The following is a 23,829-nucleotide window of genomic DNA, read 5'->3' on the forward strand; positions in this document are numbered from 1 at the left end:
CAATGCTATGGATGTAGAGTTTAATGCCCTAATCTACAATCAAACTTGGCGTCTTGTACCGCCCCGACGTGACATGTACGTGATCAGGTGCAAATGGGTATTCCGGGTCAAGAGGAAGTCCGACGGGTCCATTGAGCGTTATAAAGCTCGGTTGGTTGCAAAGGGGTTCAACCAAGTTCCGGGTAAAGACTATCTTGAGACGTATAGCCCAGTTGTCAAACTGACAACTGTTCGCCTACTCCTATCTTTTGCAGTCTCAAACAGGTGGACCATGCGATAACTTGGCGTTCACAACGCTTTTTTAAATGGGCGTGTGAGTGAAGACATCTATATGCGGCAGCCTCCTGGGTATGTGAATCCGACTTTCCCGAATCATGTCTGCAAGCTCGAGCGCTCTCTATATGGTCTCAAGCAGGCCCCCCGCGCCTGGTTCACCCGGCTACACGAATTTCTGGTTCAAATTGGGTTCCGAACCTCCAAGACAAATATTTCTTTGTTTATTTATGATTCTGGTGATGTAAGGGTTTACTTGTTAATTTATGTAGACGACATTCTCGTGTTGGGAAGTAGTCATGGTATGGTAGAGGGCGTCCTTTCGAAGCTAACCAGTGTATTTCGCATTAGAGACCTTGGCATGCCTCATTATTTTTTGGGCATAGAGGCTGTTACGCTTCAGGAGGCCTAATATTGTCACAACAACGCTACGTCACTGAGTTGTTACGCAAGGCAGGAATGGAGTCTTGCAAGCTCTTGACCACGCCGGTGGCTGTCACATCAGAGGCTGATCCAGACTCGAACGTTGCCCTAGATGATCCTACTGCTTATCGTCAACTTGTTGGCTCTCTCATGTACTTGCTGATCACTCGCCCGAACCTATCTTTTGCGGTGAATCGGTTGTGCCAATTCATGCACCAACCCATGCAAACTCATTGGGTCGCTCTCAAACGTGTTCTCCGCTATGTGCAGGGTACCATGCACCTTGGTCTCCGTCTCACGCCCATGGCGGCTCCCATCATACACGCCTTTTCAAACTCGGACTGGGCCGGTTGCCCTATTGACCGGAAGTCCACAGGTGGCCATGCGGTGTTCCTAGGTTCGAATTTACTATCGTGGGGGTCCCGCAAACAACGAACGGTAGCTCGGTCTTCCACCGAGGTAGAGTACAAAGCGTTAGCCGATGTCGCTGCTGAAGTCACCTGGATACGGTCTCTCCTTCGTGAGATCGGTCTACTTCCGCCTACCGTACCGGTACTCTGGTGTGACAACCTACGAGCTACCTATATGTGCTCCAATCCAGTGTTCCACGCGCGCACAAAACATGTTGAAGTCGATTATCACTTTGTCCGGGACAAAGTCACTTCTGGTGCCCTTAAAGTCAATTTCGTGTCAACGCATGATCAGCTGGCAAACATCTTTCGTCTGCTTGGTTCAATGAGTTGCGATTCAAGCTGGGCGTGGTCCCTTGTCCCTCTTCCGCTTGAGGGGGAGTATTGAGCTGAGAGGTTATTCAGGAGTGGTTACACTATTCTTCAGCTTAGTCTCAGTTAGTTTCCTACTTTCATGTTGTACTCTTAGTATATATAGTTGATGTAGTTCTCTTCAATAAACATTGAATTCTCTGCTGTGAGAACAGGATGTCCAAGATAGAAATAAGAACCACTCGCAACCATCCCCAGTGACATTTTCGTAAGTAATTGAACATTGAAGTGCACGTAATAATTTCATATAGTGCACCTAAGTGCAAATAAAATGTATTAAAGTGAAAATAAAATGTATTAAAAGTGCAACAAATAATGTACATTGACCATCAATATTAAGTACACAAAACGTTATCATTAGTTACACCAAATGTTATCATTAGTTGCACCAAATGTTATCATTAGTTGCACCAAATGTTATCATTAGTTGCACCAAATGTTATCATTAACTGCATCAATGTCTAAGACCTTATCATTAGGTGCACCAATGTTAACAAGGTAAATTACTTGCACTATTTAGTGAAAATGGTTGCACTTGTATGTGATTTTACTTTTTACTTGAAAACTTGCGTCAGTTACTTGCACTTTTAAATCAATGGCAGGTGACATATACTGTACGAAATTCATTTTGATTTTAATGTGTAAAAATAAAAAATTACCTTACGGCTGAGGGGCATCTGGAGCGAGGCTGTAGAGCGAGGCCGGAGGTCTGTCGTGCATCACTGCGTTGGGCAAAACCAGAGAACCGCCGTGCGTCGCGCAAAATTGGGAAAGAATAAAAAAAACACAAACCTAGGTTTAAAATCACAAAAGTAGCCGAAAACCAAAGAGGTTCGCCGGAGAATAGATATATGGCCAGAGACAAAACTACAAAAGCCTACCAGGTCAACTATGTTTTTTGGTGCCATTTGATGGACTGGGAAAACGGGCACACCACCAGGTCGACGAATACTCGACCGGCTTCCCTCTCCAGCATCAAATGCAGCAGGTCGATGATGATTGAAAACCTAAGGGGGAATAACTATTAACGGATTATTCAAACTAGAGGACTAAAATTTTTAACAGGAAAAGTTAACAATAATGCTGGTATATAAGAGAAGAAAATAATAGGCTCAAGTGCCAAATCGCACCTTGAACCAATTGCGATATGTCATACCGCACCCTGATCTTTCATAAGTGATGATTTGATGCACAAACTAAAAATATTTGTCCGTTTAGCCTTTTTTACAGGTAACCTTCAGGTTATAGGTAATAACGTAGTGATTTGGCAGTGACGTGTTCTGTTTTATACATGTGGTAGCCATTTTAGCAGTTTAATTGAATAACCCAAAATATGAGTTTCCAGCCATTCATTCGACGTCTGAAGAGGAAGGCCAGAGGAGAAGTCCAACCGCGCCACTGCCGAGTTCCGCAACCGCCGGAAGTTGCTAGCCTGCTCTGCTTCCAGCTGCCGCCGTCGACGAGGAGAGGAACCATGGAGTCGAGCATCCCGCCACTGCCTCCGATCTACTCTGCTTGACGCCACCACAACCGGTTGCCGCTGCTGCCTTCCACCCAGACTGCCGACCTGCTACTTCTTCTACGCCTGCTACGCTGGAGTGTTGGAGGAAAGGACATCAGAATCTTGAAGCTAGAACAATAAAATAATATTCTGAATTTTCTTCTTATTCTTCTTTCTTTAAAATTAAAAAAAAATGCAGCAGTGGTGATTTGAATTGCAAACACAGAAAATATAAGAGGTTGAATTGCAACACTTAGCCATATCCACCACATGTCTGCTGCCATAAAATATTAATGCATTTAATCCCACAGTTTATGATATTAAGTGACATACAAAAGATTCTGTTTTCTAGTTCCAATATTCAAAGGATGTCAAAAAGGAAAAAAAAGATGGGAAATGAAATGGCAAAGGAGAACAAGCGGTGGTGAGAGTGGAGAGAAATCGGAGAATACTTAGCTTAGGTCTGTGTTTCGTTGGCGCAAAAGAGAAGCCAATGCCGCCATGGCTGCGAACAACCGGGGTGCAGATCAGGGTCGCCCCGCCAAGATACGGGCTCGGTCTATCTCAATCGCAAACATACAAACAAGCTACATCCTTAATTTCCCAGTAATCACAGAAATTAAAGCATAATATCCAAGAAAAATACAAGGAATTCAGAACCAAACATGCCTTGAGATACGAAAGATCTAATTTCATGCTCTTTTGTTCTCTTGCATTTTCTCCAATTTGGGAGAAGAATGAAAGGGCTGTTGATTCCTTTTTGGCGAAAATTGAGAAATCATTGGCAAATCAGAGAGTGGCAACCACCCTTTCAAGAAATCTCATCTCTATGTTACCCTTATTATTCCTTTCTCTACTTCTTAGGTTTGAACTAAGGTCTGGGTGGTGGAAAAAATTGCCCAGATCTGTGGTCGTACTGAACCCCCCAAGATAGCTTGTCTTTGGCATAGTTTGTTGGTCGCGATGTTGAACCTGAAGCTCTGGTAAGCCGACGGCAAGGATGGATAGAAGACAGCTAATTAGTTTATTTGACCAAGTAAAAGCTTAAGAGAAAAACAAGTCCACATCAGCGATTACCGATGCCATGTCATTAAGGCAACAGGGAAACCTGTAAAAAAGACTAGATGGACAAAAATTTTTAGTTTATGCATCAAATTATCACTTATAAAAGATCAAGGTGCGGCATGACATATCGCAATTGGTTCATGGTGCAATTTGACACTTGAGCCAAAATAATATAATCAATGATATATTAGGAAATTTTTTAAAAAAAATTAAAATAAAAATATTTTGAACCATCATCAATATCTTTTTTTCATTTACTTTCCAAATTTACTAAATAATAACTAAAGAAATAAGTACTCAAAAAAAAAACTAAATAAATAAGAGATAAAAAAAAGGAGCATTTGAGTATACTTAATATTTTAAATAATTAGCTTTTATTGGTGATGTTCTTTGATGATTATATAACAAAAAGAATAAACTTATTTAATAATTTGATTAATTTCAAATTGAATTATAATGTGGGTGAATTATCTAATCAACCAAACCAATACTTTGATTCATTAAATTAATTGGTTGAATTAACCAATTTGTTATTATGTATAATATGTTTTATATTATATATTTGATACAACTATCTTGTACAAAAATTGTACTATGTACATTAGATAGCTCTTAATGTATAAATAATATGCTAATGTCATTTGGGTAGTCATTCAATTAATTTAATTAATTTTGAATCAAACTTAGGGATGGGGACGCAAGATTGATAGCAGAACAAGCAATCCCTAGAATCAAACTTAGACATTTTTTTTTAATAAAACATACCAACATATATTATAAGGGCTCGAACGACGAATATAAGATGATACAGAGAAAACCAAATACTAGAATAATTAGCCTGATAATTCGTGGTCTGAGCAAGTGAATGAGCTAACAAATTGCAGCACTTCACACAATATTCTTCTATTTAGTTATAATGACAAAGTCACTATAACAAATAATTACTCATCACAATTATCATAACATTAGTGACAAAACTTGAAGTCAATGCAATTATTGTCACAATTTAGTAATTTTTGTTACGGAATTATAGAGCGTCAAAAATTTTTGTAACAATTTCATCACAAAAAACAATATTAGTGACAAAAGTAAACTTTCTCACAATTGTTTCTCATTTCTAATGGTACTAACCAATTGTATTTCTATTGACAAAAAAAGTTATCACAAATATTATAAACAAGAGTGACCAACAACTATTTGTCACAAAAAGTATAAAAATTTTTGACAACATTATATTTTGTCACAATTACATTCATTCCCGCCATAATTATAATGTTGCCAAAATGCACATACATTTAGTGACAACAAATAGTGACAACGCATGTTACGACACTATAATTATAGTAATAGTGACAATTTATTCGTAACAAATACTTACTTGTCACAATTTCCATATTATCCGTGAAAAAAAAATTATCACAATTATCCCACACAATAGTGTCGAATTATTTTTTTGGTGACAAAAATGATATTATTTGTGACTAAATTACGAAGTGTCACAAAATATTTGTCACTAAATGTCTTCATTCTTGTAGTGACATTTTAATGGCAAATTAATGGTAACAGTCCTCCAAATTGGCAAACATCACTATCTCTGTTTTTCTATATGTTCATATATAGTTATATATAGTTGAATGCAGATCTGATGATTTTTAGAAGTATTATGTTATTGTTTCAAAGATACTAGTATCACCAGACTACGAGGATACTTGGTACTGGCATGGAGATCTAAAAGGTAACTACAAAAAAGAAAAAAAAAAAAAAAAAAAAAAAAAAAAAAAGTGGCTACAGGCGCATTGTTGGGAATGATGTGGACACGACATGCAATTTTGATAAATAGCTCAGCCTATAGAGGCTCAAGATCCCCCCCCCCCCCCCCCCCCCCCAAATAGAAAACCTTCTTATGGAGAGCATTGAATGATATCATCCCCACCACAAAAAATCTGATTATAAAGAGGGTGGAAATTGATCATACTTGTGCCATGTGTGAGATCATGAATGAAGATACTATGCATTCTCTAGTCATGTGTGATTATGCAAATTTCATTTAGACTCAATCCCACCTTCCAATCCCCAATATTATGACATATATTTTTCATATTTGGTTTAGTGATCTTGTTGATCCCAAAAGAGATAAGGTACAAGTCTAGATAGGGGGGGGGGGGGGGTGAATAGACTTTTAAACTTTTTAGCACAGTACAACAATTGCTAAGGCAACAGAGAAACCAAGACTCTTAACTAGATTGTTAGAGTCTGGTGCACAGCGGAAATAATAAACGATACGGTGTGTGTGTGTATATTGTGTCAAGATTATTCTTGTGAGAAGCAATCAAGAGCAGTAAGTAAAGAAAGCAGTAAAGAACACAAGGCAATTTATAGTGGTTCGGAGATAGTGTAATCCTCCTACTCCACTTGCTCTTATCTCCAAGAGAAATTCACTATATCCACCACTTCTTGGTTCCAAGATACAATGAATTCCGTGATCTAGTGCTTTGATCACCAAGCCGCACTAATCACGCCCAGTGCCACCAACACGGCTGCTTCGGGTTTCACGTTGCCGCGCTACTTTCCCAGGATTTCACAACTCCGTGTTACTTTCCTCCTTTCTCTTGTTTTGCTCCAAAACAAGTTTGCCTTGCTTCCAACTTTTGAGACTCTGTAGTTAATCTTCAATGATGCGCTTAGTCTCTTGTAGTTGATGAAGATTCTAACACTCTTGGATATTTCTTTTGTAAGCTCTGTATCACTCTAAGTGTTTATCTCAATAAGAATATATCAATTTAAGCTCTTGAGATGGAAAGCTTTCTTCGAATTTCGTATGCTCTGTTTAGCTCTGTTCTTTGCTCTTGTGTGTTCTTGCTTCTTTTTGTTCACCCCTGCTATCCACTGCTTCAATCTTCATCCTTTTATAGCTGGTAATGAGAATATGTTCGTTGGAAAGAAACGTTCTCATTTTTGAATTTCTTCTAGCTGTATAGCATTTTCAGAGGATAAGATAACGTTGCAGATATGCCAGAGATTCTCTGCAAGTTGAGCTTGAGGTTTTCGCAAAAATGGCGTCTCAAAAAACTTCATCTGGTGTAGATCACGCCTCTTGGGATTTTTATCTTCAAAAATATATTCTCAAATTTAATCCCATAATTCATCTAATGAATATCACTTTGCTTATGTGCGATGTGAGATTTGAACTTATAATCTTGTATATAATATTTCAAGCTTCTACCAACTCACCCGTACAACCTTTTAATCATCATCTCGTTTCACTTGGTGTACTCCTTTCTTTCTATAGATGCTTGATCTTCAAGATAGCTTCATGCAAACTTCAAGAGTTCAAGTCACGTTCTTTCTTCTTCGGGATTTCTTGAGGGTTTCTTCTTGAATTTCTTGAGAGATTTCTTCTTAAGATGATAGTCTTCATAACTTGTGTACACTTCTTCATACGCATACATCTTCCTCTTCTGTTTGCCATTTTCACTTAGGCAAATTCTTGATTTTAGGCTTTATATCTTCTTCATTCATTTTCCTCAATTAATGAATTTATTTTTCCCTTTCTTGGTCTTTGACTCGACTAGTCTAACCAAAATAAAATTGGGATTCTACGATTTACAATATGGCATATCAAAATCTATTACAATTTATTCCTAACAATTTCCCCCCTTTTGATAATGCCATACCTTATACTCAAACATTGGGTTTAAGTCTTTGAAAAATAATTTCATTTTTGCTCAATTTTATTTTGACAAAGCCAAGATGAGTTTGACAAAATAATTCTAGGGAAAATATTTGTGAATTAATTCAGACAAGTCCTATACGCATCCTTGATTAATTTTTAATCAATTTTTATCTTTTCAGTTTTTGCATGCGTTTAACAACTCTTGTCTCTTAATTCACGAATTAATACAAGATAGCCAAAATAAATCAAAACAGACTTAGATCAGACCAAGGGAAATATTTATTCATATTAGTCGATAGAGGAAATTTTTATTATAGCCAAAATCATTTCAAAAAAATTGATATTCAAAACACCATATTTTTGAGGAGTTCATTTCTGATTACCTTCTAGGTTTCTTGACTCCTATGTCAGCTTTCAATGTCCTTGATGTGTTCTCTCATCTTGCAGATATCATTTTTGAACTTTTCACATTCAAATCTCTTGGTCACATTTCCAGCCATGTAGTGTCCAAAGGCATCTTTAATGTTGGTTCCCGGAAGAACTCTGGCTTCCCACCAAACTATGCATTCTTCAAAGCTTCTTTGGAATCTCAAACTTTCACCATTATTGTTGGTATGATCTCTAAGCTCGTACCACATCTCGGTTCGCTTCCTTTTCGTTTCTTCTTCATTATTCTTGTCTGATATCCATTAAGCTTGATCAGCTTTGGGCCATCTTTTCACCATACTCGGAACATTCTCGGATGTCCAGATTTTTTGCGGTGTTACGGTTCCTTTTGAACATTCGAACCAGCCTCGAATTTCAGCAACTTTCGATGAACTTGATCCAAGACTCGGATTTGCAAATTGAGCGAAACCAACTTGGGATTGTTGACCACGTCCTCGGCCCACGGCCTTTTGTTGGTGCGGCGGTCAAAACTGGCTGTTGTGGTTGACTTCCAAGGATGAATTCCTGTTGTTGTAAAGCCAGATAATTGAGAATTTCTTCCCCCCTTATGGCATTATAAATCAAAAAGCCAAGGGATTTGGAATCTTGTTCTTGATTGTCTTTAACAAGTTTAACACCATCATGTGTTTTGAGATAAACATCCTGCAAAATAGACATTTTATTAGCCATAGAGGATAATTCCACCTCAAGGTGATTTATCCTTGTCTCTTGATCTTGTATGGCCTTTATTTGTCTCAAGTGTCTTTCATTGTTGATCTTCTCGGTAGCTTCTCGTTCCTTCTTCATGAGTTGGATTATCTCCAATAATCCTTCGGTGAGATCTCCTTTCAGATGTCTTTCGGCTCTGTCTATCTTCGTCTGTAGAGCATTTTGATGTTCCAATAGCTCCTTCAAATTGGTTCGTGTGTCCTCAATATGCTGCAAAGAGAGATGTCCTTGCTCGGTCAGAGTATTTCCAATCTTTTGACACACAACATCACTTGTCTCTGTAACTTTTGCAAACAGTGATATTAACAAATCTTCTTCATGGAGATTGTGATAACACTTCTCTAGAAAAGCATGTAATTTTGGCACTTACACTTGATGTTGTTAATTCTATTAATGAATACATGAGCAATATGCATATAGTGGAAAGCAAGATATACTTGTGTTGCGATACTGCACTATTTGCCAAACTGAAACAAAATTATAAATAAATCACGTTTGTTATAACTAATAAATAATACTATATTCATTTCATATAATTTTTATAATATATTATTATAATATAACATATATTTTTACAACAATTTTTCCTGTGAATAGCATAGATGACATATTAGTCATTTTAATAATTTAAGAATAACACTTTATTACTACATCAGATACAGTAACTAATTCACTATATATGAAAGGGGTGGAATGCTTTGCTCATTCCTAAAGAAGTTTTGAGGGTCAACTTTTGTCTTAACTCTAACAAGCCTTTCAAAATTGTTCTTGAAATACTTGACACCCCAATTCTTAGACTGCGCACCGTAGGTTGAATTAGGCATACTATTTGTCCCAATATCAAGATCCCTGTAATTTACATACGCTTCTCTTGGAGACTTGGAGACGAAGGGAGTGTAGTATTGAAACATCCTTCTTATCCACCTCATGTGGATTTCATAGGCCTCCCTCCCTGCTTCACTCCAACTCATAACGTACTGGATTTTGTACAGATTCCCAGCCCTGTGCGGGAATGGAATCGCCGACTCTGATATCTCGTCCATTCTTCCACCGTACGGGCTAAAGATGAGCAAGCCCGAATTGTTCTCTCGCAGAAAGTCCCAAACCCCTTCCAGGCCTTCCACGGGGATTGGGTTCTTCACGTAGTCGGATTTTCCTTTGAAGTAATTTGGTTGCCCGTTGTTGACAATAGTGCCCATGAGAGCTTTCGGGTCTGTGCCGTTCGGGAAGCCGTCGATGGTTAGGACGGATTCTATCCAGCTCATCTCTCTAAGGTCTTGTCTCGTCGCTCCTAATTCTGGGAAACTTTGTTGCAGGATTTTAAGAAGGGTGTCGGCTGGTCCGAGGTACAGGGAGTTGAAGATGGCTTGTACTGGGTTCTGTCCGATTGCGATGATTCTGATGAAGAGTTCTCGGGAGAGCTTTGGGGCGATGGACTGCCATTTGTGTACGATGTTGGTGGCGTTTTGGTCCGGAGTTTTGACGATGTTGAAAGTCGTTACGGTTTCGGGAACATCAACCAATTGTACTTTCCATGAAAGAACCACCCCGAAAGTATTCCCTCCCCCTCCTCGGATCGCCCAGAACAAATCTTTCCCCATGGATTTCCTGTTCAAAACCTGTAAAGGTGAAAAAAATCATTTGTATTAATCACAAGTACTGACTATTTATAGTTCAGGTGTGAAGTTACATCAGAACGGAAGCAAAAAAAATGGAAGCCAAGCTAAAAAAAAACTAGAGTGAATAATACAATTAATTTTTCACAAAACCTTTCCCTTGGCGTCAACCAAACGCGCATCCACGACGTGGTCCGCCGCGAGGCCGTGTTTTCTGAGCATCATCCCGTAACCGCCGCCGCTAAAGTGCCCTCCGACACCAATGGAGTGGCACACGCCCGCCGGAAACCCAAGCGTTTTGCTCTTCTCCGATATCCTATAGTACAGCTCCCCGACCGTCGCGCCGGATCCGACCCACGCCGTCTTTTTCACTGTATCCACGGCGACGTTATTGAAATTGATCAGATCAAGAACCAAGAACGGGTTCTGATCAGCCACTCGCTTCTCTGCCGGCGTCGTGTACGAGAGCCCTTCGTAGTCATGGCCGCCGCTGCGAATTCTGACCCGCAAGTTCAACTCCGCCGCGCAAAGGATCACCGCTTGCACCTCGGGTTCTTCCCGGGGTGTTATCACGGAGAAGGGCTTCGGAGTGTCCGAGGAATTGAAGCGGGTGTTCTTGATCGGGTATTGTAGGACGGACACGAAGGAGGAGTTGTCGGGGGTGTATATGTCGTTGAAAATGGCGGTATGGTTTTGTGAGTGGCGAATCAAGCATTGTTTCAGGGCTTCATCGATATACGCTAAAGCTTGATGGTTGGAGTACGAGAATAGACAAAGCAAAGAGACAAAGAGAAAACAAAGCGTATTTGGATTCTTCATTTCTTTGATTGAAGAGATAAGACGAAGGAATTGTATGGATATCCTGCATGGTTTTATAGTACCTCTTGCACCATATATATAATTATTAAGTCAAAGTCAATATTGTCACGCTTATGGTTACGCTTTTTACTTAGCTTGAGCCATTAATGGGATTTGAATGAAATTTGAGTCATTAATGGGGTTTGAATATTATACCGTGATAATATTCATTAAGTCAATCTCATACCGATAATACAATTTATGACTATTTTTTTTTTTTTTAATTTCAGTTTTCATAGCTTATTAACTAGTCTAATTTGGGAAAAGTACCAATGACAAAGGTGGCTTAGTTTGGTAAGTGGTTTACTCTCTCACCAATTAAATTATTGAAAAATTATTGAGAGAGTGAGTTAATACCCAAAATCGTCCTCGACTATAGTGGTTTTTCTCAATTTCGTCCTAAACGACTTTGGTGACCTAATATCGTCCCACACTTTTGTGTTTCGCTCAATTTAGTCCTCCATTTGTTATTCCGTCAAATTGGTGTTAAATAAAGGGACAATTCAATAATGTCAATATTGATCTCTCTTTACTTTCAACTTGTGATGAAGTGCGAAATTCCTCTTCCTTGTACGAATTACACCCAGAATTACTCCCGAACCTGCAAATCAAATTTTATATTCGCAGTTTTAGGAGTAATTCTAGGGTAATTCGTAAAAAAAAAAAAAAAGATTTCGCAGTTCACATGTCTATGAGTAAAGAGATGCCAATATTAAAATTACTGAATTGTCTATTTATTTAACACCAAATGGATAGAATAACAAATTAGGGACTAAATTGAGCAAAACACAAAAGTCTGGGACTAAATTGAGCGAAACACAAAAGTCTGGAACAATATTAGATCACCAAAGTCGTTTAGGACGAAATGGAGAAAAACCACTATAGTCGATGACGATTTTGGGTATTAACTCCCAATTAATGAAAAAGTAATTTTACCGGATTCTTACTTCAATAACTTTTTCATCATCTGCTCTACCGGAGCAGCAGCAGAAATTCACATCCCAGAATAATTCCGTTTTCATGTCTGAGAATTGCATCCGGAGAATGGAGGAGCTGCAAGTAAGTGAACCCAAGGATTGAAGATGGTGGCTGCTCTGGGTTTCACTGAAGCGCTGGAGAGCAGAGTAGCAGACGGAGCGTCTGACTGACTTCGAACAGACTACAGATAACGGAGAGCAGACAGCGGTCCTGGCGGAGACACGGAGTGGCGGATGGCTGGAGGGCAGACGGCGGTCCTGGGCCCTGGCGGAGACGCGGACGGCAGATTGCCGGATGCGCAAGTCGCGAAGATTGCGAACAATGCGCAGTGGGAACTGCTATTCTGCCGACTAATTCTAAATTCTAAATTCTAATTGTAATATTGTATATTTGTATTTATAATTCTACTAGTTTTCTACGCGCATTGCGCGATTGGGATAATGCCCAATGCTTTTTTTTTTTTAAATAAGTACTTTAAAGTATATTAAAACAGGATTATATTGAAATTGTTCATGCATAGATAATTGAAGGTTGAATTTGCGTATTTAAATAGGTAATTCTTCCGCCAAAGGTTGAGTCCCCAACCCCAAGGGCTCACACACTCCGACCCGACAGAGCATTGTGGGAAGTTGTAAATCACGGTGACTCAATGGTTCAACAGACAGAGCCAAATGCTGATACGCACAAGGAATCTGCCCACTTTGGCACATAATTCTCGCACTGCCGCCGCCGAGGTTCAAACCTTCGTCTCTTCTCCCAAATACTACCCACTAAACCATTGAGCTAAGCCCGTGCGGGTTAAATAGGTAATTCTAAGTTTACAAATGCAAGATAATATAGTCAAGATTGATTATAATTGTCAATAAAATAATTGTATAGGTATCGTTGAAACCAAATACGGGACATAAGGGAGAACAAATAAAAATTAGGACATAAAATATTAAATATATACTAATATTGTTTGAGGAGATTCTGAAATTAGGATTTGTGGTCAAGTTCTATTAAGACTTTAATATTAGAATTAAATTAATGGTGTAGTTATAATTCTATATTAGACTTTAATATTAGAATTAGACTAACGGTGAATTAACGGAAAAGTTAAATGGATAATCATATAATTAAGGATAAATTAGAAAATCTTAAAAGAAAAAATTAAAACCTGAACAATATGAACCATTCATTTGATTTAATAATTTGGCGGTCATTTTTTCTACCCAATGTTAATAATTAAATAAATTCGCTGGTCAAATCCGCTAGTATAATCCGCTAACGTTAACAACTAACTGCTGATTGTCAAACAAGGACATTGCGAGGTAGTTCTCACTTCAATTTGTTGTGTGATTTGAATACTCTCGTTGTCACAAAATCTCTCAAGTAGTTAATATGGTTGACTTTATTAATTATATTTTTTTAATTTTTTCATGGTATTAATAAAATACTTGGTAAATAAATATATAGCATTATTTTGCATTATAACTTTGATATTTAATTAGAAAAATAGTGCACAAAAAAGATAATAGATAATGTAGTGAATATAATCAATTGATGAATTTGAATGTAAAAATTTTTACATTTGAGAAAAATAAAGACAATATAACTAATGAAAATATTTCTTTTAATTAATTTATTGATAATTAATAAAAAAAAAATTTCACTGAATAAAGACATTGTAAGGATAATGTAGCGAATATAATCAATTAATAAATTTGAATATAAAGAATTTTTATATTGAAGAAAAATAAAGACAATATAACTAATAAAATTATTTCTCTTATTTAATTGATTGATAATGAATAATTTTTTTTTAATAAAGGCATTGTGGACACATAATTCTAAATTAAAGAAATGCATATGTATTATTTTTTGTTGTAACTACTAAATTATTATTTATATAATTTAATAAGAGTAAAATAGAGTACTAATTATGCCAACTTTGATTGGGATGAGGTTCGAACCTAAGACCTTTTTTTATTGAAATCTGGTAGGGAATATCCCGACCGACATAGCTTCACCACGACCGAGGAGCCTTTGTCTCTTTCTCCTTGTCTTTGCAGGTAACAGGTCGGGCTCCACGAGAAGAACCCGGATGTAGACCGACCGGGAGTTGCCCGAGCGACGGTGTCGACCACCGAGCGGTAGCCCTTTGGCGAAAGAGCTGACGAAGGACACGTGGCGGCTCTTTACATCGACAGGCAGGGCACCCGGGAGGATGACACGTGGTGGCTACGTGGAGGACATGCCGAACGGCTGGAATCCTGTCCCCGGCATAGCGGCTATAAATACCCACAGTAGCTACAGTGTAAGGGACTTTTGGACGATCGATAGGTTGTTGTTAGAGAATCCCGACCGCATTCAGTCGGTACTCAGAGCAACCAAGTAGATTGTACTAGGGCCTTTACCGTGATCAATAAAGATTTTACTTGCTTTAATTGGTCTCGTGTTATTCTATATTGCTTACATATAATTAGCAGTATCATTTTGGCGCCGTCCGTGGGGGCCCGTACGAGAAACCAACGTCTTGACGAGCACCCGATCACCATATCGACATGTATCCGTGGGCACACAACAACTTCGCCGACGACCAGGCGGATGCGGCGAGCTCCTCCGACCACTATGCTACCCAACAGCAGGGTCAGACGATGGACCTCAACCTCAACCTCTCACCACCGCATCCGTCAAATGCATACCCGGCCGCCCAGCAGCCGGTAAATTACATACAGCCGGGATACCCGACACCCGGTCTGCCATACCAGCAGCCGCCGATGATGTATCCCGCCCAGTATCCGTACCCGGTCCCACCTCCACCGTATGGGTACTGGCCAGGCCAACCAATGTGCTACACTTCCCCGGTTGGTTATCCGCCATATACGCCAGCTTATACAGCTCCAGCCGCCGCCCCTCCAGTACAACCGACCGCACAAGTAGAGCCGCAGCGTCAGTCCATTTCCCGGGCTCGACGCTCGGCTCATTCGCGGTTGGGGTCGGGGGGTGCTGATGCGATGGAGGCACCAGCTCAGGCCGTTCAAGCGGAGGACCCTGAAGAGGTTGCCCGAGCGGTAGCTTTCGATCGTCTCCGACCAGAGATGCGCCAGCGTTTGGGACCCCAAGACCCGAATCGCGGGCAAGAGGACGTACAAATGCGGGAAGCTAGCCACGAGGCTTCATCCGGGTATAGCGGGTCGAGATCTCACCGACGACGACGCGCTCGGGATACAGCCCAAGCCGCTCAAGCCGCCGAGCTCAACGAAACCCGAGGATTGCTCTACAACCTCCAGGCTGAAGTTGCGCAGCTCAGGAGTGCGTATCCCACAGCACCCCCGGCCGACCGATCGACCCTACACCAGACGCCTTTCACAGCAGCGGTAATGGCTCAGCCTTACCCGCTCGATTTAAAGGTCTCAGGAGAGAAGAGTTACGACGGTCGGACAGATCCGGAGGCTCACGTGAATGATTTTTTCAGCAATATGATGCTGAAGGGCGTTTCAGACGCCGTGATGTGCAGGGCCTTCTACTCAACCCTCACCGGTCGGGCGGCAGAATGGTTCCGAACCCTGCAGCCGGGGTCAATCGACAAATTTGAGACCCTGGCGATCAAGTTTGTACGGAAGTTCATTACTTCCAAAGTGGTGAGGAAGTCCTATATGTACCTTGAAAAGGCCAAGCAGCTCGAGGGGGAAAGCTTGACCGACTTCCTCATCAAGTGGAAGGCAGCAGTCGGGGAGGTCGAGCCCATGGATGATGCGACCGCCACTCACATGCTTCACATCTCCCTCCGGGCGGGGTATCTATACCAGGATTTTATCCTTCACCCCCCGACCACCTATGAGGAGGCCCTCCGAAGGGTCACTGATTACGCCAACGCAGGAGAAGCAAATGCCGTCAAGCGCTCGCAGGAGGTCGGCTCTTCGTCTCGTAAACCGGCCGGCCGAGCGGAACATCGATCGGGAGATGACAATCCCCGACCCCGCACCAGGCATGGCGAGTTTACGGCCTTGAACCGGTCCGCAGCGGAGGCCATGCAATATGCCCAGTCCTGCAATCTCATCAAACTTCCCCATCCCGATCGAGACGGCCCTGACAAGAGTAAGCATTGTGCTTACCATCGATGCGCCGGGCATGACACCGAGGAGTGTACCCACTTGCGCCAATTATTGGAAGATTTGCTCAATTTGGGAAAATTGGACAAGTGTGTGGGGAAGAGAGAGGAAAACAAGAGGAACACCGATCGGAGGGATCATAGACGTTCTCATCACCGCTCTGATCGATCTGGGCAAGACAGAAGGGATGGTCGTCATGATGACCGACGGGACCCCGACCCTCCGTCCGGTAGCCGCCCGTCCGGAAAGCCTACCATCCACGTTATTTTTGGTGGGCTGGAAGATGCTTCCCGACCGCGGACTAATTGCCCGGTCGCAATAGTGGATTCCCGGGGAACCGGGAAAAGGCAGAAGATGGAACCCATAACCTTCACCCTTGAGGACCAACCTAGCAGCAGCGACCACGGCATGGAGGCGCTCGTGGTCACGATCGACGTTAAGGGGACGGACGTCCAAAGGGTTATGGTTGACACGGGCAGCAGTGTGAACGTCCTATACTTGGACGTGTTTGAGAAGCTTGGCCTTGACAGGAAGGAGCTGACTCTGGTCGGTGTACCACTGTCGGGATTTACCGGGGCTCTTATCTACCCCGAGGGAAAAATAACGCTCCCGGTCGAGATCGGCACGCCTCCAAAGTCGATCCAAACGGAGCTGGAATTTGTTGTGGTCAACCTCCATTGCGTCCACAACATTATCTTGGGCCGACCCGCCATTATGAAGATCGGTGGGATAATTTCTATGCCCCACCTGTGCATGAAATTCCCCACCCCTAACGGGGTCGGCGTGGTCCGTGGCGATGTCCAATCCGCCCGGAAGTGTTACACCCGAGCAGTTAATCGACGTGATTCCGGTCCATCTTCCCGGGTGAACACTATAGCCAAAGAGGAGGCTAAGGAACGGAAGGAGCAGCCCGAGCCTTCCGAAGAGATAGAAGAAGTTCCCCTATCCGAGGATCGCCCGGATAGGAAGATCAAGATTGGCCGAGCCCTCACCCCGAGATCCGAGCGGAAGTTCTGACCGTGCTCCGGGAGTATGCTGATATCTTTGCATGGGGGCCTGAAGATATGCCCGGGATCGATCGGTCGGTCATTTGTCACAAATTGGCCGTCGATCCCGCAGCTAAGCCGGTCGTGCAGAAAACACGACACCTTTCCTCCGATCGCCGCGAGTTTGTAAGAGAAGAAGTCAAAAAGATGGCGGCGATCGAGCACATCCGTCCGGTGGTCTATCCTGAGTGGGTGGCAAATATTGTTCTTGTTCCTAAGCCCCCAGCATGGAGGATGTGCATCGACTTTACGGACCTCAACAAAGCCTGTCCGCTCGACCCGTATCCTCTACCGAGCATTCATCAGATGGTCGACGAGACGGCTGGGGCCGAGTTAATGAGCTTCATGGATGCCTTTAAGGGATACCATCAGATCATGATGCACCATGAAGACGAGAGCAAGACAGCCTTCGTGACCCCGGATGGGCTGTATTGTTACCGAGTGATGCCGTTCGGCCTCCGAAACGCAGGAGCGACCTACCAAAGGATGGTCAACATGCTCTTTGCTGATCTCCTGGGCCGAACGATGGAGGCTTACATCGATGATATGCTGATCAAGAGTCGGGACCGATCCGACCACACTCGGGACCTTCGGGAGTGCTTCCAGATCATGAGGAAGTACCAGTTGCGGCTGAACCCGACCAAGTGCACATTCGCGGTTCAGACCGGCAAGTTCCTCGGCTATATGATGACCAAGAGAGGAATCGAGCCCAACCCGGCCAAAGTAAAAGCGATTCTGGACATGCAGCCACCTTCCACCGTTCGGGAAGTCCAGCAATTGACCGGTCGGTTGGCAGCCCTTAGCCGGTTCCTCTCCAAGTTAGCCGAGCGCGCTTTACCTTTCTTCAAGGTATTGCGAAAAGTTAATGGATTCGTCTGGGACGAAGAATGCCGAGCGGCTTTTGAGGAGCTGAAGGAATACCTCATGTCACCGATCGTGCTCTCAAAGCCTGAGCTCGGGGAAGAGCTAGACGTGTACCTCGCCGTGTCCGATCGCGCAGTAAGCGCAGTGTTGTGCCGAACCGATTCGGAAGGGGTCCAGCGACCGGTGTACTATGTAAGCGACGCGCTACATGGTCCCGAGCTCCGGTACTCCCGGCTAGAGAAGGTCGTCTATGCCTTATACATTGCTGCAAAGAAGTTGGCTCCCTACTTCCAAGGTCGAGCAATTCGCGTGTTGACCGATCAGCCGATCGGGCCAGTCCTCCGAACTGCTTCATCATCAGGTCGCCTAGTCAAATGGGCGTTAATGTTGACCCAGTACGCGATCGAATACCGACCAAGACCGGCTATTAAAGGTCAAGCTCTTGCGGATTTCTTGGTTGAGTGCACCGCCCGGGATACCCGACCCCCTGAGGTTGCGGATCCCGAGGCTGAGTGGTGGTCGCTGGCTACAGATGGGTCGAGTAGCAAAAAAGGGGGCAGGAGGAGGAGTGGTGGTCACGAGCCCGGAAGGATTCAAGATCTATTTTGCTCTTATGTACCAGTTCCACCCGACCAACAACGAAGCCGAGTACGAAGCGTTCGTTAATGGCTTGCAATGCGCTCGGGATTTGGGGGCTGAATACATCCGAGCTCAAACCGATTCCGCGCTCGTGGTCGGGCAAGTTCTCGGGGACTATGAAGTCAATGGTGAGCGTTTGCAGTTGTACCGAGACCTGGCCATGGAAAAGCTCGCTCAGTTCCGGGGGTACACCGTCCGACACATACCCCGGTTGGATAACGCCGATGCGGATATCTTATCCAAACTGGCCCAAGACGCCCCGGAACACATGTCGAAGATAGCTCGGATCTTGGTGATCCCAAGACACAGTATTCACCGTCTACCGGTCAATCCCATCCAACCGGTAGATGACAATTGGATCACCGATCTGAAGGAGTACCTCGAGCACGGTCGACTCCCAGACGACCCACAGCGTGCTCGAAAAGCCAAGCTGAGAGCCCCGAGGTTCCAAGTCTTGCATGGTCGTCTTTATCGGCGATCGTATGGAGGCCCTCTTATGCGTTGCTTGACCGCATTTGAGGCTGAGTTGGTCATGAAGGAGCTACACTCGGGAATTTGCTCTTCACATCAAGGAGGTCGATCCCTGGCCCGTCGTATCATGTTGATCGGGTACTATTAGCCGTCCCTCCAGCTAGACTGTGAAAAGTTAGCTCGGGAATGTGAGACGTGCCAACTGTACGCCCGGATGCCTGGACGACCGGCAACGTTCTACCAGCCAGTCACGACCGCAATTCCTTTCGCTAGGTGGGGGGTAGATATCTTGGGCCCCTTCCCTCAGCTCTCCGGTCGGAGAAAGTTCGTGATCGTCGCCATAGATTACTTCTCCAAGTGGATAGAAGCCGAGCCCTTAGCCACGATCACATCTCAGCAGTGTGCTCGCTTCCTTTGGCGCAATGTCATTTCCCGTTTTGGCGCACCCGTGCATCTCATTAGCGACAACGGTCGCCAGTTTGTGAGCCAATACTTCCAGAATTTCTTGGCCACGATCGGGACGACTCACGTCCGGTCGTCGGTCGCTTACCCACAGGGAAATGGACAAGTGGAGAATGCTAACCGGACGATATTGGAAGGTCTGAAAAAGAAGTTACACTCGGCCGGTCGTAGTTGGGCCGATGAGTTGCCATATGTTTTATGGACTTATCGGACGACCCCGAGGGAAGCTACTTTGGAGACCCCTTTCGCCTTGGTTTATGGAGCGGAAGCCCGACTCCCGATCGAGGCTTGGATCCCGACCGATCGAGAAAGAACCTACAACGCCGAGGAAAATGAACATGCCATGGCGGTGGATCTCGATGGGGTCGAAGAAAAAAGAGAGCTAGCTGCTCGACGCATGACCGAATATCAGAAGCGCGTCAAGAGTTCTAAAGATGTTCGGGTCAACCCTCGTTACTTTCAGGTCGGAGACTACGTTCTACGACGAAGGGAGGCCAGTCAACCTCTAGAGGGCGGAAAGTTAGCTCAGAACTGGGAGGGGCCATATATCATCAGTGCAATCATACGGCCGGGAACATACCGACTGGAGAAGACAACTGGTCGGGTAATCGAGGGGACTTGGAATTCCGAGCACCTCGTTATGTTTAGGCATTAGGCCTCTTTTTTGTAATCTTTGGACGAAGAGGGGGCTTGACCTGCGTGTAAGTCCCGGTCGTCGCTTGTAATTAAATTCCTAGGTTTGTGAATATTTACTAAACCGCCTGCGAGCGGGAAGGATTAATGTATTTACGATCGAAGATTGCTCGACCGTTTGCATACGGCGGCCCGATCGGTTATTTTCTATACCTTCAGTGCGTGCAGATTAATTTATCTTCAAGCTTCATCAACCGGGCGAAATCTATCGACCGGTCAAAACGCGCTCTGCATAGGCGGACACTCAAGTCACGCCGCTGATCGGGGAAGCCAGGAGCTCTCAGCATTATCCCCCGATCCGTCCAACTTCTGTCCACTATTGCACCCACTCGTGCCTCGAGCGCACAATAGTGTGGGGGCTGGGATAAGGAAGTATTTGCAGGCCCGTCGCTCGGTTACATCCCGACCGTAGAGGCTTGTTTTCAGTATTTGCAGGCCCGTCGCTCGGTTACATTCCGACCGTAGAGGCTTGTTTTTGAAAATTTTTCGACAAAGGCCCGGAGATCGGGTAAACCCGATCGGCTGGCCAGATTTGACGTCGAAATATCGAACGCACGACCAGGCCATAAGGTCGTAAGGTCGGGCGTTAAGCGGGCCGAGTATTGCGAGACCGGGTCTAAAGGCCAGGGGGTCGAGTGATTATGACCAGTGTGTGCAAATTGAAAACAAGGAAACAAGAGACGAGCGACACAAGATTGAACAAAAAATAAATTGTATTAATTAACAAAAGCTGCCCGGTACAAAAAAGAAGAAGAAGAAAGGAGCCTATTCTACTTCTTCGTCTCCCGAGCTCCGGCAGCCGGTTCCTTTCCGCTCGAGGTGACCGCCGTTGATGTCCCGGCTTCAGACGCCTTGGCTTTTGGGGCGAAGGGAGAGGGACCGGGATCGGCTAGGTCCGGGGGCAATGCCGAGAGGACCAGCTGAAGGTCTTCCCCGTCTAGAGCCTGCTCCAACCGGGAACGGACTCGTTCAAGCATCTTCCGCTTCCCGGCCGTAAAGCCCCAGCGACCGAAAGAGACGATCAGCTCTTCCCCGATCTCTGTTCCCCGGGCTGCTGTGAGGAAGGCCGAGCCCAAGTCCCTGTCTTTGAAGGCTGCCCGCGCCAGCTCGCTCGGATTCTCGAGCTGAGCCTTCAGCTCCTTGGCTTCTCCGATCGCCCGGCTGGCGACCTTCTCGGCAAGAACCCGCTCCTCGTCGCCCTTCTTCAGGGCCTTTTGGGTCTTCTCCAACTCGGCTTGGAGGTCCTTGATCTCCTTCAAGCGACGGGCGGTCGTCTTCTTGTGGTGATCAGCTTCCTCGGCCAGCATGGCTCGACCTTGTAGGAGCTGGGCGGCCCGGGATATCTGCAAAACAAAAGACGTTCGGGATCAGCCCGATCGAAAACACTTGAGCAAAAAAGCTGTTAGTTGAGAAAAGTTTACCTCGGCCAGGTCGTGGCCGATCCGCTCGGCCACTTGGGTCGGGGTCATCTTCCCCAGATCCTCCTTGGTCGGCGCGGCGTTGCCGATCCGGGCCAGCATGGACGCAGAGTCCCTTTCTCGCCCGACCGAAGGGCTCGGGCTGCGCTGCTCACGGCGGCGCTTCAGGCTGCCCACCTCGGTCGCGCCCTGGTCGGCGACCTTCTCCTTGCCCCGGGCGACCTCTACCCGGGTGACCAGGACGTCAGGCTGCTCGACGACGAAGCCCTCGCCCGTCGTCACGGTCGGGGCGCTCAGTGGTCGGGCCAAGGGGATCTCTTTCTCCCCGGCCGGCTTCGCCTTGGCCTTCTTCTTGCCGCCAAGGGAGATCTTGGCGGGCGGGGGAAGGGGGGCCTCTTCATCACCAAAGTCCGCCATAGCTGCAAAATAAAGAAGATCGTTAGTGCGGTCGAGGTATAAAAATGAGTCGGGGGGGGGGGGGGGTTTAGCTCGAGTTAAACCTTTCTTCGTTCGCCTCGCAGGTTTGGCGACCGTCACGCCCATCGGTACGGGCAGATACTTCTCCGGCAGCTCGTATGTGGGGGGCGGGAGTTGAGCCGCCTCGAGACTTTCAGCCGTCCGGAAGATTGTGTATTCGTGCACCTCGCTCGAAATCCGGCTGACCGTGTCCCTCAGCGCTTGCGTCTCGACCGGCACCACTTGTTTCCGAAAGTGGGTGCTCCAAGCGCGATCAACCGGGAGGATCCAAGGGTCGTATTTGAGGGAGAAGATCCTATTCTTCCACCCCCTGTTGTTCCCGGGCAGTCCTTTGATCGCGCACATATCGGCCCGGGACTGCAACATCAGGAACCCGCCTCCATAGTTGCCCGGGAGGACTTTGACCTGGTAGATGAAGTTGAACAGCTCCATCGTGCAGGCGGCTTCATGCCGAGCGCATATCTGCGGGAAGCAGGCGATGATCCGGTGCGCATTAGGGCAGATCTGGGCCGGGACGACCCGGTAGTAGGCCAAGAAGGCATTCAGGAGGGGGGTGAAGGGAATGGCGATCGGGGCCATCAGGGAGTCGTAGTGCATCCCGATCCATTTGCCCCGATGCCGATCGATGACGTTCCCCAGCTGCCGGCTCGTGTCAAATTCTACCCGACCCACGAGCCTTTCGGCAATCCTAGCCGCCTCGCCCTTGGTGAGCTGGCTCATTTGCTGTTCGACGTTCTCGCTGTTCAAGAACTCGAACTCCGCGACGGCTGGGGCGGCTGGCCCGGACGTGTCCTCTTCGATCGGCTCGGGAGCCGGACTCGGGTGGTCCCCAACCACCCGAGTGGGCGTTTCCCTAACGCCTTCGGTCGGGGATCCTTCTTCTTCTTCCTCGTCGGAGCTCCCCGATCCGCTTGAGCCGGAGCTCGACGACCCGGATGAGCGGGACGACGTGTCTTGTGCGGCGGCCCGCTCGGGAGCTGGACCCGGTCGGCTGGTAGCTTCAGGGGAGTAGGACATGATGTCCACCTCCTCGTCGCTGAGGTGCTCGACCTCTTCGTCGTAATCCGCGATCGATGCGTTTTGGCTATCCGAGTCCGACATAGTTCTACCTAAAGGTCAGTCGGGAGTTAGTATAGGGTTCGGGGAGTTAGCTCGAAGTTAGTGCTATCCTACTTCTACGCTAAGTGAAGAATAAAGAAGGAGTAAAGAACTAGGAGCTTACCGAGTGAAGAAACTTGGAAGAGGATCTGAAGTTTTGCTTTGCTTGATCGCCTTGCTGAGATGCTCTGCTCGGGATTCTTAGAGGATACCGACTGAAGCAAAAGAGTGAGGAAAGTT

At 45.2% G+C, this 23,829-nt stretch overlaps 2 protein-coding genes across 2 annotated transcripts; one reads left to right on the forward strand and one right to left on the reverse strand.

Annotated features, from left to right (window-relative positions):
• The first annotated feature begins 732 nt into the window (after positions 1-732).
• On the forward strand, positions 733-1,494 carry LOC109148682 (uncharacterized mitochondrial protein AtMg00810-like). Its single transcript, XM_019296417.1, has one exon. It carries the CDS (start codon positions 733-735, stop codon positions 1,492-1,494), a length of 762 nt encoding a protein of 253 aa, XP_019151962.1.
• Positions 1,495-9,480: 7,986 nt separating this feature from the next.
• On the reverse strand, positions 9,481-11,349 carry LOC109148567 (berberine bridge enzyme-like 15). The gene is made up of 2 exons (XM_019296299.1): positions 10,642-11,349; positions 9,481-10,491 (listed from the first exon to the last, which is right to left on the reverse strand). Exons 1-2 carry the CDS (start codon positions 11,305-11,307, stop codon positions 9,538-9,540), a joined length of 1,620 nt encoding a protein of 539 aa, XP_019151844.1. The 5' UTR covers positions 11,308-11,349; the 3' UTR covers positions 9,481-9,537.
• Positions 11,350-23,829: the final 12,480 nt, after the last annotated feature.

The sequence above is a fragment of the Ipomoea nil genome, unplaced genomic scaffold (assembly GCF_001879475.1).
Source record: "Ipomoea nil cultivar Tokyo-kokei standard unplaced genomic scaffold, Asagao_1.1 scaffold2144, whole genome shotgun sequence".
Classification (NCBI taxonomy): domain Eukaryota; kingdom Viridiplantae; phylum Streptophyta; class Magnoliopsida; order Solanales; family Convolvulaceae; genus Ipomoea; species Ipomoea nil.